Consider the following 12,497-nt stretch of genomic DNA (forward strand, 5'->3'; position numbering starts at 1 on the left):
ACTGTAGTAACACCACTAACCTCCTTAAGCATCTGAGTCCATCATAATATAATGAAATTATGATGAGGAAGAAGAGGAGAGGAGAGAATCTGGACACAAGACCAGATTTAGCTTGATGTCTTTTCCATCAGCAGTTTTAACACAAGTAGACAAACAAGTACAGAGGAGATAAAACACCATGAGCATACCGCAACTATAAAACCCAATAGAAATACAACACAGTACACAATGCAGTTGAATAATAAGACAATAAGTAAGTAAGTTTTATTTATATAGCACATTTAAACACAGTATATACTGACCAAAGTGTTTTACAGTTAAAAATACATAAAGGAAAGAAAAAAAAAAAAACAAAGCAAACAACAATATGAAAAAAAACCCCACTCAAATAAACCACACTGGCAGACATGTAACTAATGTGTGAAAGTCAGGGAGTAGAGGTGAGTGTTTAACTGGGATTTAAAACCTGAAATGGAGAGGGCTCATCTGCTGTATTACAGTAAAGGTGTAAATAGCCACAAGGGTAGCATCTGATACCTGTTTGGTACTTTTAATGCAGAGTTGACTGGTTGCTGAGTAGCCATCTTTAATAGCACATAAAAAACTGAAATAATCCAAGGTCTTCTTCAGATTTTCTGGCTTAAACCTGTTTTTTGGCGAGGCTAATTGTCCTTTATGTTTTCTCAAAAGAGAGTTAAAAAAAAAAAAAAGAAAACTGAATCTTTGACGACAAGCTCCAGAAAACATCCCAGATATGTTGAGTTTTAAAAGAGTCACCTTTTCTTACAAAAAGTTAAGAATCACGATTATCAGACTGCACATAGCTTATAAGCATGGTTTGGGAATGAGTCATTTTCTATACAAAACATGACTTGATAATTAGTTGCTTCTTTAAAGTGTTTATTCAAACTAAATCTGGTTTAACTGTGAGTTAGGATCATGTTCAGCTCCAAGGAATATAGCAGGGCTGTGACGATATGCTTTTGTCCCGATTTGATTAGATTTCGACTCTTTGGGTGCTGATTCAAATTAAATTGCAATTCTCATAATTCTTCAATATTGCTGATTTTTGCAGATTAAAAACAAAAGAAATATATAAAACTTTTTTTTTGTCATGATTTGGGTTTTTCTGTGCTTTGTTTTTGGGCTTCCTGTTTTATTTTGTAGTTTTTCCTGTCTTGGTTCTTGGTTAGCTTCTTAGATTTCCTGTTCATTGATTTGGTTCACCTGGGTTCATTTAGTTCATTTGTTTCACCTGTTTCTCGTTCGGTTTTTCCTGTGTATTTATACCACTCAGGTTCACTCCTTGTTTGCTGGATCATTTTGTACCTCAGTTTAGTTTGTCTGTTCTGAGTTCCCTGGGTTCCTCTGAGGAAAATAAATCTGTCTGAGTTCTGCATACTGGCTTCCCTCCTCTCTGCAATTGGGTCCACACCACATCCCCACTGTTTTCGTGACATTTTTTGCTCCTCATCTTTCTTAATTTCAATTAGGAAAAAACAACGCAGTAGCCAGACCATCATTCTGCTGCTATAATGCCCAAGACAAGTAAAAAGATCAATAAAAATGACAAACATTTTATAATGGATTTTTTTTATTTATTTGAAAAAAAAAATTATTTTTACCAAAAAAATTCATTTTAAAATTGCGAAGCAAAAAATCCTGACTTTTGATTTTTCGATTAGATTTTTTCACCCCTAGAAAATTGTATTTGGACATATTTTTTTTTTTTTTTTTTTTTTTTTGTCTTTATTGTTCAACATGTTGTGCTTTGGACCAATATTTGGATCAATATTTCATATTCTGCCTTCAGAGTGTTGATAGACAGCAACAAGCTACCAAAGCTCAAGAGTCAACTGACTTAGGTGTGCACCGTACCTCTAGTTGATTATCTCAAATATTGGTGCTCTGTTATGTGTAACCTAAATCAACACACACACACATGCAGTGAAATTGCAGCATCTAAAAAAAATGCCTGAAGAAAGGTGCTTTAGTGAGTAAGTAGGTTTTCATCAAGCCTTCATTATTTTAACAGCATTATGTCTAATTCATCACAGTGAGGCTTTAAATGACCCCCCAGAGGCAGAGCTTGGCCTCCTGGGAGATTAGAGTCCTGCTGAAGAGAGAGAATAATGTGATGGACGGAGAGGGAGGAGAGAGGCAGATGGACCGCGGCCAATGAACTGCAAGCAGACTGACTAAAGAAGACACAGAAGAGATTTCATCCAGCCAGCTTCTCTCCACAGGCTGAAAATGCCAGCCTGCCACAGAGGATGAGCGCACAAACAAAGCCGGATATGGTGAGGAGGTGGTGAGGAGCAGCCAGGTGCTGCAGTCCATTTAGACTATTAATTCTGTTCAGTGGTCCGGCTCGTTTGGATGCGCATGCGGGTGCTACAGGCCATCAGCAGGCTTTTGGGGAAGATTATAACCTGAAGAACGTTTTCAGCACAATATGTTTACGAAAAACAAGCTTCAGCTGTAGCGGAGGCTGAGAAGGAACCGGATGCACAGGACGCATGAATTAAAAAAGAACGCCTCACGTTTGTGTCCCTTAATCTCCTCAAACGGAGGTGTGTGGAGGAGAGCGCGCAGCTGATGCCCGCGTGCAGGCAGCTGTGGACGACAGGAAGGTGGTACCCAAAGTGTTTATTATCAGAGATCTGACTCCGGAGGCGCGTCGCTGAGGAATGGGCTGCGCTCCCAGTATCCACGTCTCTCAGAGCGGGGTGATCTACTGCCGAGACTCAGACGAATCCAATTCCCCCCATCAGACCACTACCATCTCCCAGGGAACCGCAGCCACGCTGCACGGGCTCTTCATCAAGACCGATGCGGCGGAGACCATCCCCTCCGTCATCACCTACCAGAGCCGGCACTCGCGCAACAACTCGTGCCGGGATCGCAAAGAAAACAGCGGAGGACACGTCCGTATCGAGGCCGAAACGCAGACCAGCCACGCCAGCGTCAAGGTACGGCCAGGCAGTGCGCGTTGAAGGAATCAGACTGGGTGTGCTGGCACAGATACAGCTCCATCACCTGGCTGTGAGTGACAGCAACACTTCAGGAGGCCTTTGGTTTTTGGTTTAGTCACCAGAGGAGGCCCGAGCCTCCGGAGCGGAGGAAATCCTGAATGTGTCTGCAGTTCATTCAGTCTGCTTTCATTCACAGCTGTAATCTCTGGCTGCAGCCAGCCAGGAGTGTAAGAATGATGAGCATGTAGATATGTGAGGGTAGATATCTGGTGCATTATTATAACTTCTTCCAGTGGTGTTTATAGTCAGTGCATTCCAGCATAGCTCTGAGCTGACAGGCTACTGAATGAATTCATGTTTGTGCAAAAATCCTCATCTACTCATTCATTATCAAAAATGTCCAAAACAGGAAGCAGGCACAGCAATTCACTGAAACGTGTACAAAGAGAAATGCAGATGTTTGTTTTAAAGGGAATATTTATTCTTCAGCCTAGTCTGAACCTTCTGATGTCTGGAAGACTTCTCCAGGCGTCTCAATGGACTTTTCAAAGTTCTAGTTTGTATGTTTGCTCGTATTTGTCCTCGGTCAGAATGATTCCACCGCTTCATAATGTTCAGGAGTATCTCACAGGTCCTGCGTCTGGCATTTGCAGGATTCTTTTCATCATATTCCTTAAAAACAGCACATTGATACAGATTATTGATGGCAGATAGGCCTGCTTATTTTCTCTTCCACTTGTCCAGGTTTCTCAGATATTTTAAGGACACACACCTTACAGCAACTTTTCAGCCAATAGCTCTTTGGGGATCACCTTTTCACTGCAACATACAAATTCTGGCCAAACTGTTTTATCTTTGATGTTTTTCAAAGATGCAACCTAAGTAAGTAAGAGTAAAGAGTGTGTGATGCATCTTTGTGACAGGCTGCTAACAAAATGTGTAAAGATCCAATTTAAAACAGTTTCCTGGCTAAGGTGTCTGTTTATTGACAACTCTAGTTCATCCATTGACTTTTATTATGATTGAATGATTCATAGGTCAGTGTTGTGTGGCTCAAGAAGCAACAAAAACCAAACAAGATAAAAATAAATATCTTAAAAAGGTGCAAAGTCTGGAGTAAAAATGATCATAAGAAAAGCTGCTAATATCCACCAGAAGAAAAGGAAAGAAGCCTGAGAACTATTGTTAAAGCTACTTTAAAAGATTACAAGAAAGTTTTGTGGTTTAGAGAAAAATAGAATTATGTGAGGGCTGGATCAAGGTTTTTGTACAGTGCTGTACTTCTAGGAAACCTTTCAGCAAGGTGTGACCATCAACACTTTTCTAGGCGAGCTCATCCCCTCCATGCATTCATTGTATCAGCTCCCATGTGTGTTGGGAGAAGTCTTTTGATATGTACTATAGTGGGGAATTTGTTTATTTTCTCTATGTAACTAAAGCCCTGCAGCTGCAGCCAGATTTCCACAAACACACTATCAAATGCACTACAATGTGAATCAATTTGGTTCTCACAAGAGCATCAAGGTGCCAAAAGAAAACAAAGATGATTTGTAGTTTGACAAAGTGGTTTTAGAATAAGTTTACTCCAGTGGACAATTTACGACACAATAGTTGTCATTCCTTCGGTTTCCTGAGATTTTCTTCAAAGCTTAAAGATGTCGTATCAGTAGCAACCCGAGTATGAAAGTGAGTGTTTGTCTCTGTGTGGCCCTGCGATGGACTGGCGAGCTGTCCAGGGTGTACCCTGCCTTTCGTCCAAAGACTGCTGGGATAGGCTCCAGCTTCCCCGCGACCCTTAATCGGACTAAGCGGTTATGATAATATATGAATGAAGTAGCAACTCAGTAAGTTAAACAACAAAATTAAAATCCCATTCAGTGGGGAAAAAAAGTCTTTTACCAGTATTATGTACTTTATCTTGATGGAAAACGTGAAATTCTGTAAAAACTCCAAATCTGAAAGAAAAAAGGAATCCGTCTTGTCACAGTCCGGGTACAGTACACAGCAAGCTTTCTTTAAAAGAGATTTCAATTGTGTTTCAGTGCTTTTGTTTCTGTTTAGTAAAGTTTGCAAGATGTTAAGTTTATTTTATTTATTTATTTAACCTGCTTCCAAAGTGAAGAATTTCTACAATCCTCCATGCAATAGCTTCTCTAAAAATGAAGTCTGTTAATATTTAAATGCCCCAACTTTAGTAAATCCAGTTATAGACATAAGCAAGATAACAAAAAGTTCATAAATGAAATCCTAGTCTTGAAAACACCAGAACGATAAGTGAGACCAGCACAGCTTTCTTATCATATTTCATCATAACCGTATAATATTTGCTTTGAAGGGAGCTCTCTCATGAGGAAGCATATGAACAGATACGTCTTGATATTTATGATTGAACCCCAGAGGATATAACTTTGTTTTGTTAAGAAGTGGTGCAGCAGATGATCGAGTCATCAGACTCAGGATGCATTAACCCATTCAGATCCAGACAATTTAACTTGAACACAAGGACATGAAGTTAGCTGTTCGAGTTCAGTTCATCAGCATGGAGCCACAACTAATGACATCTAGCTCCGTAATGTTACTCATAAGAAAGACAAAAATGTTAAATAAATGATGAATATTGAAGTAAAAATAATTATGATGGTGTAGAACATGAAATCAGTCATTTCACAGCCTGAGAAACAGGAACTGTTCTGAAGTCTGCAGTGTATCCACCTATTAAAACATGGTGAACAGAACGTGGCGGAGGATTCATCTGTTAGACACCTTGCCAACATCAGTGATCTGGGGATTACTTTGTGCTGAAACGTGGTGGAGTCAAAAAAGCTCATGTAGGAAAAAGAAATCAGCCTTCTACATGTACAGTATTATGATGAATATACATGACAAGAGCATGGCCATTAGATAAGCATAAGAAATATCAAAGAAATATAGAATATGATGAGAGTAGCATTAAATATTCTGCAGAACGTCTTGTTCTTAAACATTTTTTAATGGTTTGATAACTGAGGATTTCAACAGCTCAGCTCATGGTTGCTTTCAGATTCTCCTCTTCATGCTGCATACATTTTCAGTAGGAGACAGAAGTAGACGACAGAAAGGCCAGTCAAGCTGTGTGAAGCTGTGCTGTTGGATGTTGTATAGAATGGAATTTGACAGACTGGTCAAAATAATGATGATGGACCTCCCATTATCAATGGAAGCTTCAAAAACACACAGCGATGCACCTGTATAGCATCACAGATACTGACTTTTGCAGATTTTCCTAATAACAGATTAAACGCTCTTTGTCTTGATCCCTGACAAGTGTTTTCCAAAAGCAGCTAAAACATGGACTTATTTGACAGCGTAACATGTGTCCACTGTCTTTCTGTCCATCTAAGATGAGCTGATGTCCAAAGGATTTGCTGTTGCTCCTGTACAGCGTAAATACTTGGCGTCTTCTGAGGTTCAGTTTCTGGGAGCAGCAGTGGAGTGAACACACAGTTGAGTAAAAAGCTTTTCCAAGGTGCTCCTAAACTTTGATCAACCAAGCTGATCACAGCAGGATGAAAAATTTACTCATACGATGTTGTCTGAAGACTCAAAGAACATGACCAATTAACAGTGGTTTCTATCCTGGATTCACATCCTGAGATTTCCTGAATATTTTCACATTATTCTACTCTGTAGTAGGTTTCAAACTAATCATCAATCCTCTGATGGAGTTTGGTACAAAGTTGTGAGCCATCCTTGTTTAGAAAGACTGAGACTTTGAAAGCGGCTCCTTTTATACCCAGTCCTGGCACCCTTACCAGCCACCAAATAGCAGATTTGTTAAAAGATTTTAAATATAATGTTCATTCATGAACATACTAAATAATTTGTTTGAACATGTGTATATTAAATAAATATTTGAACAAAATGAACTACTTACAGATTTAAGTTTTATTGCGTTTTTGAAGGCTGCCCATCCTTTTTGGAAGTCTTACATTTCCTAATCCTGCTGATAAAAAAGATGAAGGTGGAGATCAAAATGGTGGTGGTGTTCACAAACAGAAGCTCTTTTTCCTTTGAATCAGCTATTACAAAAGCTGAATACTATTTGTGTTGCAAATTGAGCATATTTACAGCATATTTACAGTAACTCACCACCTACAGCATGTACTTTACTGTGGCTGAGAGAATGTTCTTCTTACAGACTCGAGGGACAACTAGTTCCCACAACGCCCAGTAAACTACGTCACATCCACACAGGTTATCTGCAGGGCACATTATGGTCTCTTGTAACGGACTTAAACCTCTCTCCAAGTCTTCTCATCGTGTTAGTTAGCAGTTGTTGATGCAGCATTGTTAAAACACTGTTTTTAAGATTTAGGATAAAATTGTCTTTTTCACTGTTTGGGACTATTCCCAGTGTCCCAAGTGTGACTGACCCCTGTCAATACTGGTGGGTCACAGATGGTGTTTAGAGTGATTATAATCACTTGTTTCCACCAGGGAAACACTTGTTTTTTAACATTATGCTTTGCTAAACACAACTCTTTTTTTAACCTTAGTGAAACAAATACCAGATTGTTTTTGTATTTGATAACGATTTTTAATAATATCATCTAAAATGTTTCAAGCTTTATTGCAACACCGTGACAATTTTTAGTCACACAGAATCCAACACTAATACTTTTTATAGATTTGTATCCTGTGTTTCTTTTTTTTTTTTTTGTTGTTGTTGTTCTGTGTGTGTTGGTTTATCAGCTGTTCTTTTGCTTTCCCTCCGTTTGCCTTCATCACTGAAGATACCATTTATTATTAAAAGCATCTGTTTTACCCTGCAGGATTTTGATAATCTGCCATGGTGTTGATCACGCTGCCTTGTGTATTTGTGTGTGCGCTTGTGTATGTTTGTGCGTGTTCATATACATAAGTCCTTTGTTTACGCCTCTGGTGAGTACAGCAGGGGTGTGAAGAGTCACATGTAAAGGAGCTGATGCTGGTGGCCTGTACGCTTATCCCTGCTGGGCCTTGCAAGGAGCCACTGATAAGAATATACAGAGGTGAGCTTCAACTGGCAGCTTCTCCCCATTTGGCATCTCTCGTTGAAAAAGTGCAAAAGTTTTGTAGAAAAAATTAGACGTTCAGCTTAAAAAAAACTTTCTGATCATTTAAATCCAATTATGATCATATCATATTAAGTGGATTGTCCCATGCTTAGTTGCATTATGCATACATATATCTGCCATAATTCCTACATTATGACCCACCAGAGTTCTCACAGCACGTGGTGACATTCACAATGCATGCCTTTGTTTCCACAGTTACCACATCCACTTATTGTAAATGACTTTGGGTTTCTTTTTAAGATGCCATTGCTTGTTTTGGATTTGTTTTCTTTAATGGGGTTGCTTGTTTCTGTCACAAGATGGGAATAAATAAGCTGAGGCAGCAGCGTTGCTGCAGGTAAAAAGCAGATGTGGAGAAACCCAAGTAATGCGCCATGTTTGAAGGTTAAATTGCACGAGTCATTAATTAAACTATGCTTTGCATTATGTCAACACAAATATGACAAAGTATTCTGTAAAATCATGTAAAACCCAAAAGAGGAATATCGTCAAATTTAGAACAAGGAGTCAAAATGTCACAGTTTAAGTCTCTAAGCCTCTAATCACAGAAGAATTATCGTTTTCTGCTAGATGTGATTTTACTCTCTAGATTATGTAACTGCATAAAATAAAGCTCAGTGTTGGCTAAATCCAGGTTAAAAACAATTTTCAGGAAAACTGCTGTTCATCTTATGTTTGCATACTTGCTTTCATCATATACAGTGACGCAGATAACAGATCATAATTACACGTATAAGTGATGCTGTGCATGACATTGTCTGTTAGATGATGCAGCTTTTTTGTTGTTGTTGCTTCACTAAATCACTGTTTTTCACACTTGCCTGGCATTTTTTTTTTTTTTAGAAAACTCTTCAACTTAAGTGGGCTTTTTTAAATGTGTGGGAAAAAGATTTTTGGGAAACGTTGGCTTTATGTCTCCTCACACAGTTGGGGAGTGTGTGGCTGTAATTGGGGCTGTCACAGTTACTACATAATCACCCGATTGCAATTATTTGTGCTAACCGCAATAATTTTACATAATAGTTCCAATCATCTCTGTTCACATGTACGAGCACAGCTGGATGACAGACTAACATGTCACATTGCCATCACTATTTCCACATAATTTTCCACTGCTTGAGGTTTGACTGTCGTCCTTTAAATGACATCATCTTGGTACAACCACTCTTTTCTTTATTTCTGCTGAGGTTTAACAGTACCTGAGTGAAGAATTAGTGCCATCATCTGTTTATGCGAAGCAGCATAGCTTCTATTATTGAAACCGCCATCTGTTAATATTAGTGGCATGCATTTAATCACAAAGTCAAACACTGCAGCACCCCTGTGAGCCGGCCAGGAAGCAGAAATTACAGAAAAAGGGTCAAATTTTCCAAACTGGGCCCCTCATCTACAGCCGTTTCAGAATCACCACAAGGGAACCTGAAGTTAAGGCAGACTCATATCACATTACTGCACTAAAAAGTATACGATCCAGGGTTATTAGGTCAATCCAGAGTATTTTCTGTGCTGCATGAAGGAGTTAAGTTGATGGTCCAACAAGGTCCAAGGTTACAAAATACCAATAACAGCATGCAACAGTAACAGTGACTATTTCTTAGAGGTTTTAGTAAAAACATTGCGTTCTATGGTGGACGGTACATAGTAACAAAGACATTGAAGATAAGCTACAACAAAAATTTTTAAACATCATCTTTATTGTTGATTTATATAATCAACCTAAACCTGCATCATCATGTTTATACTACCAGTGTTCCTCTTGCTTTAGTTTGATGTGACTAGATGCCTTTATGCTCTTCACAACGTCACTATTAATGCTGCAGAAAAAGGACAATTCTCTGGAACATACTACTTAATAAACCAGAGAAAAAGTGTTTGCATTGCATTAGGACTTGATTAAAACAACATCTATCATTGGGAAGGTGCAGGACTCATCCTGAGCAGGGCTGCTTTGCTCCTAATGATTTTACTGGAGAAATAACTGCAACAGCTTAAAACATTTTTTTTTTTTGTTGAATTTTAATAATATGACATTATATGATAATAATAAATTAGCTTAGCTCCTTAAGTTGTGTGCAGAACATTGTTTACCCTGCTGCTGCTGCTGCAAGATGCAACAGTTATTCCAGATCAAACAAAAGATGACGACATCCTTCTGTTTTTCCTTTCCAGTATGAGAAAGTGTTTGAAAGCAGATCTCTTGAGTTGTAAGCTGGAGATGCTGCATTCCTGATGTAGCAGGAGTTCAGACGGAATTATCCAACACAGTTTAACTCTTGCACAGATACACTGAGTGTATTTATGAAGCAAAAATATTTATGTCCTTTGCTTTGTCATATAAAATTATTTTATTTCAGATTTTGAAAACGCTGCAACTTCCTTTTTTAACTAATTAGGAATAAAAGGAAACAGAAATCCACCTGATTGTAGAGAATCACTAAGAAAAATATCATGAATGATGTCCAGACTGATATGTGGAACTTCCCTTTCTCTTTTTCCATAGAATTAGCTCAGTCTTCTGAAGCAATCATGATTCTTGTAACACTGGTAATTCCTAAAAATTCCAGCCCAAGTTTCCAGCTGTTTTGAGCAGAACCACTGTAATGAAGGGAGCTTTGTGCACAGAAGGCATGACACATCTTTATGGAATAAAATGCAGATAACAACTTAACCACACCACAATTATTTAGCTTCAGGTGGGAATAAACTTTTTTAGGTTTCAGACTAATTTCTCTTTGATCAGAGTGATTTTGGTTACACTGTAAGCAAAAGGCACAATTTGAAGTGTTCTTTGAGAGACAGACAGGACCTCAGTCAGGAAAAAAGTCTGCTTGAACTGATAAAGTTCTGCACCGATGATGGACCATGCCTTCACTATTGTATCCATCTTGCATGCAAGTCATCAGTAACCAGAATAAACCAGGTTTACTAGCTGCTTGTATTGACTACAATACAAGCAGCACAATACAATACAATACTTTACACTGATGATGTAAAGTTATTTGCAGCAGTTTGAGTATTTGGTGTTTTTTATGTAACTACTGTGTACTTATATTAAGGACTGTTTCGCTCTCAGATTTCTCCATCCCAGTGTAGAGTTCAGTGTCATGTAGGCTGTGAAGTGGAAAATACTTTAAATGCTCATCTGGGACAGCTGTTTACCCACAAAGAAGTTCCTGTCAGTTTGTGTTTACATTTGTGTTATCTCGTTGAAACGCAGCTGGATTTTTTCCCTCTTCATGCACACTTGTGTTTCCATGGTCTTTTTATTGGGTGGCGTTCAGATGAATGAGCAGTGCCAGGAATAGTGAAAATATCCGAAAACATGTGACTGAATGTTAACTATCTGCTTTAGACTAAACTAGAGGATGCCATGTGAGGGGAATCATACATGCATTTTATTTTAGGAATAACTGAGCAATAATGACAGGAATGGCAGTGGCTCAGGTGGTGGAGCCGCTTGTTTTGTCAACTGCATTTCGCGTTCTGCTACTCGATGAAGGGGACATGATTGTAGTCTGAGGGCCGCTCCCAAGCCTGGATAAATGCAGAGGGTTGTGTCAGGAAGGGTATCCAGCGTAAAACGTGCTAATTCAGAGGGACAAGCCGAAAGGACAACAACAACTAAGCAACAATGACGAGTCTGTTGTTCTGAATGTGTGTGATAATGCAGGTTGAATGTTACCGAACAGTCACTTTCTGCTATACGCCACATAACATGGCTCCACCAGCGGCTCGCTTTGGTCTCAGACTTTAACAACCTCACAGGTGCTAAAAGTGGGATCTGAAATTGTGCGCAGAAACACAATTTAAGTTACAGAATTCTAAAAGCCAGAAACAAAAGAAATATATATTCTTTAGCTGCACCTGCATAATGTGTGTCACATCTCAAACTATGGGCTATGCCTTGACATTTTAATGATAGCTAAATATTGCCATAGAGCATGCAAGCTTTACCACGTCTCATGTGTTTTTAGGGTGTCTAGTTTCAGTAAAGTCTATAATGTTCTTTCTTTCTTTTATGGCTTATTGTGTCACAAAGGGGGAGTGATGCAGAACCTAAGCACAGACTACATGTTACAGGATGCAGGTAGGGTGCAGTTTTGACATTAATTTCAGAATAAATGTCGACAGCAGCACAGACGAACAACTAAACAATACTTAACAGAACACACACAGAGGCAATGTAGACCTGAAACCAAAGACTTAAATACACTGAAGGAGTAACAAGGGACAGGTGAGGTGAATGAACTCATCAGACCAGGTGAACTAATAAACAGGAAATACAAAGCTAAACAGAACACACAAGGGAGGAAAAACTACAAAATAAAACAGGAAACTAGAACAACACATGACAATACTGCATAACCTCAAGACAAAACCCCAAAACCATGACAGAGTCTGGCTGCAGACCTCTACTGTGGGAGGC

At 38.9% G+C, this 12,497-nt stretch overlaps 1 protein-coding gene across 1 annotated transcript in view; it reads left to right on the forward strand.

The window, feature by feature from the left end:
* Positions 1-2,690: 2,690 nt before the first annotated feature.
* Positions 2,691-12,497, forward strand: part of pde8b (phosphodiesterase 8B) — a gene marked incomplete at both ends in the record, with an annotated part of 51,420 nt that continues 41,613 nt past the window's right edge. Inside the window, one exon of the mRNA XM_079257006.1 lies at positions 2,691-2,972. Within this exon, the coding sequence (XP_079113132.1) occupies positions 2,691-2,972 (282 nt within the window). The remainder of the gene's footprint in view (positions 2,973-12,497) is intronic.

Source organism: Telmatherina bonti (genome assembly GCF_933228915.1).
Source record: "Telmatherina bonti genome assembly, chromosome: 17".
Taxonomy (NCBI): Eukaryota; Metazoa; Chordata; class Actinopteri; order Atheriniformes; family Telmatherinidae; genus Telmatherina; species Telmatherina bonti.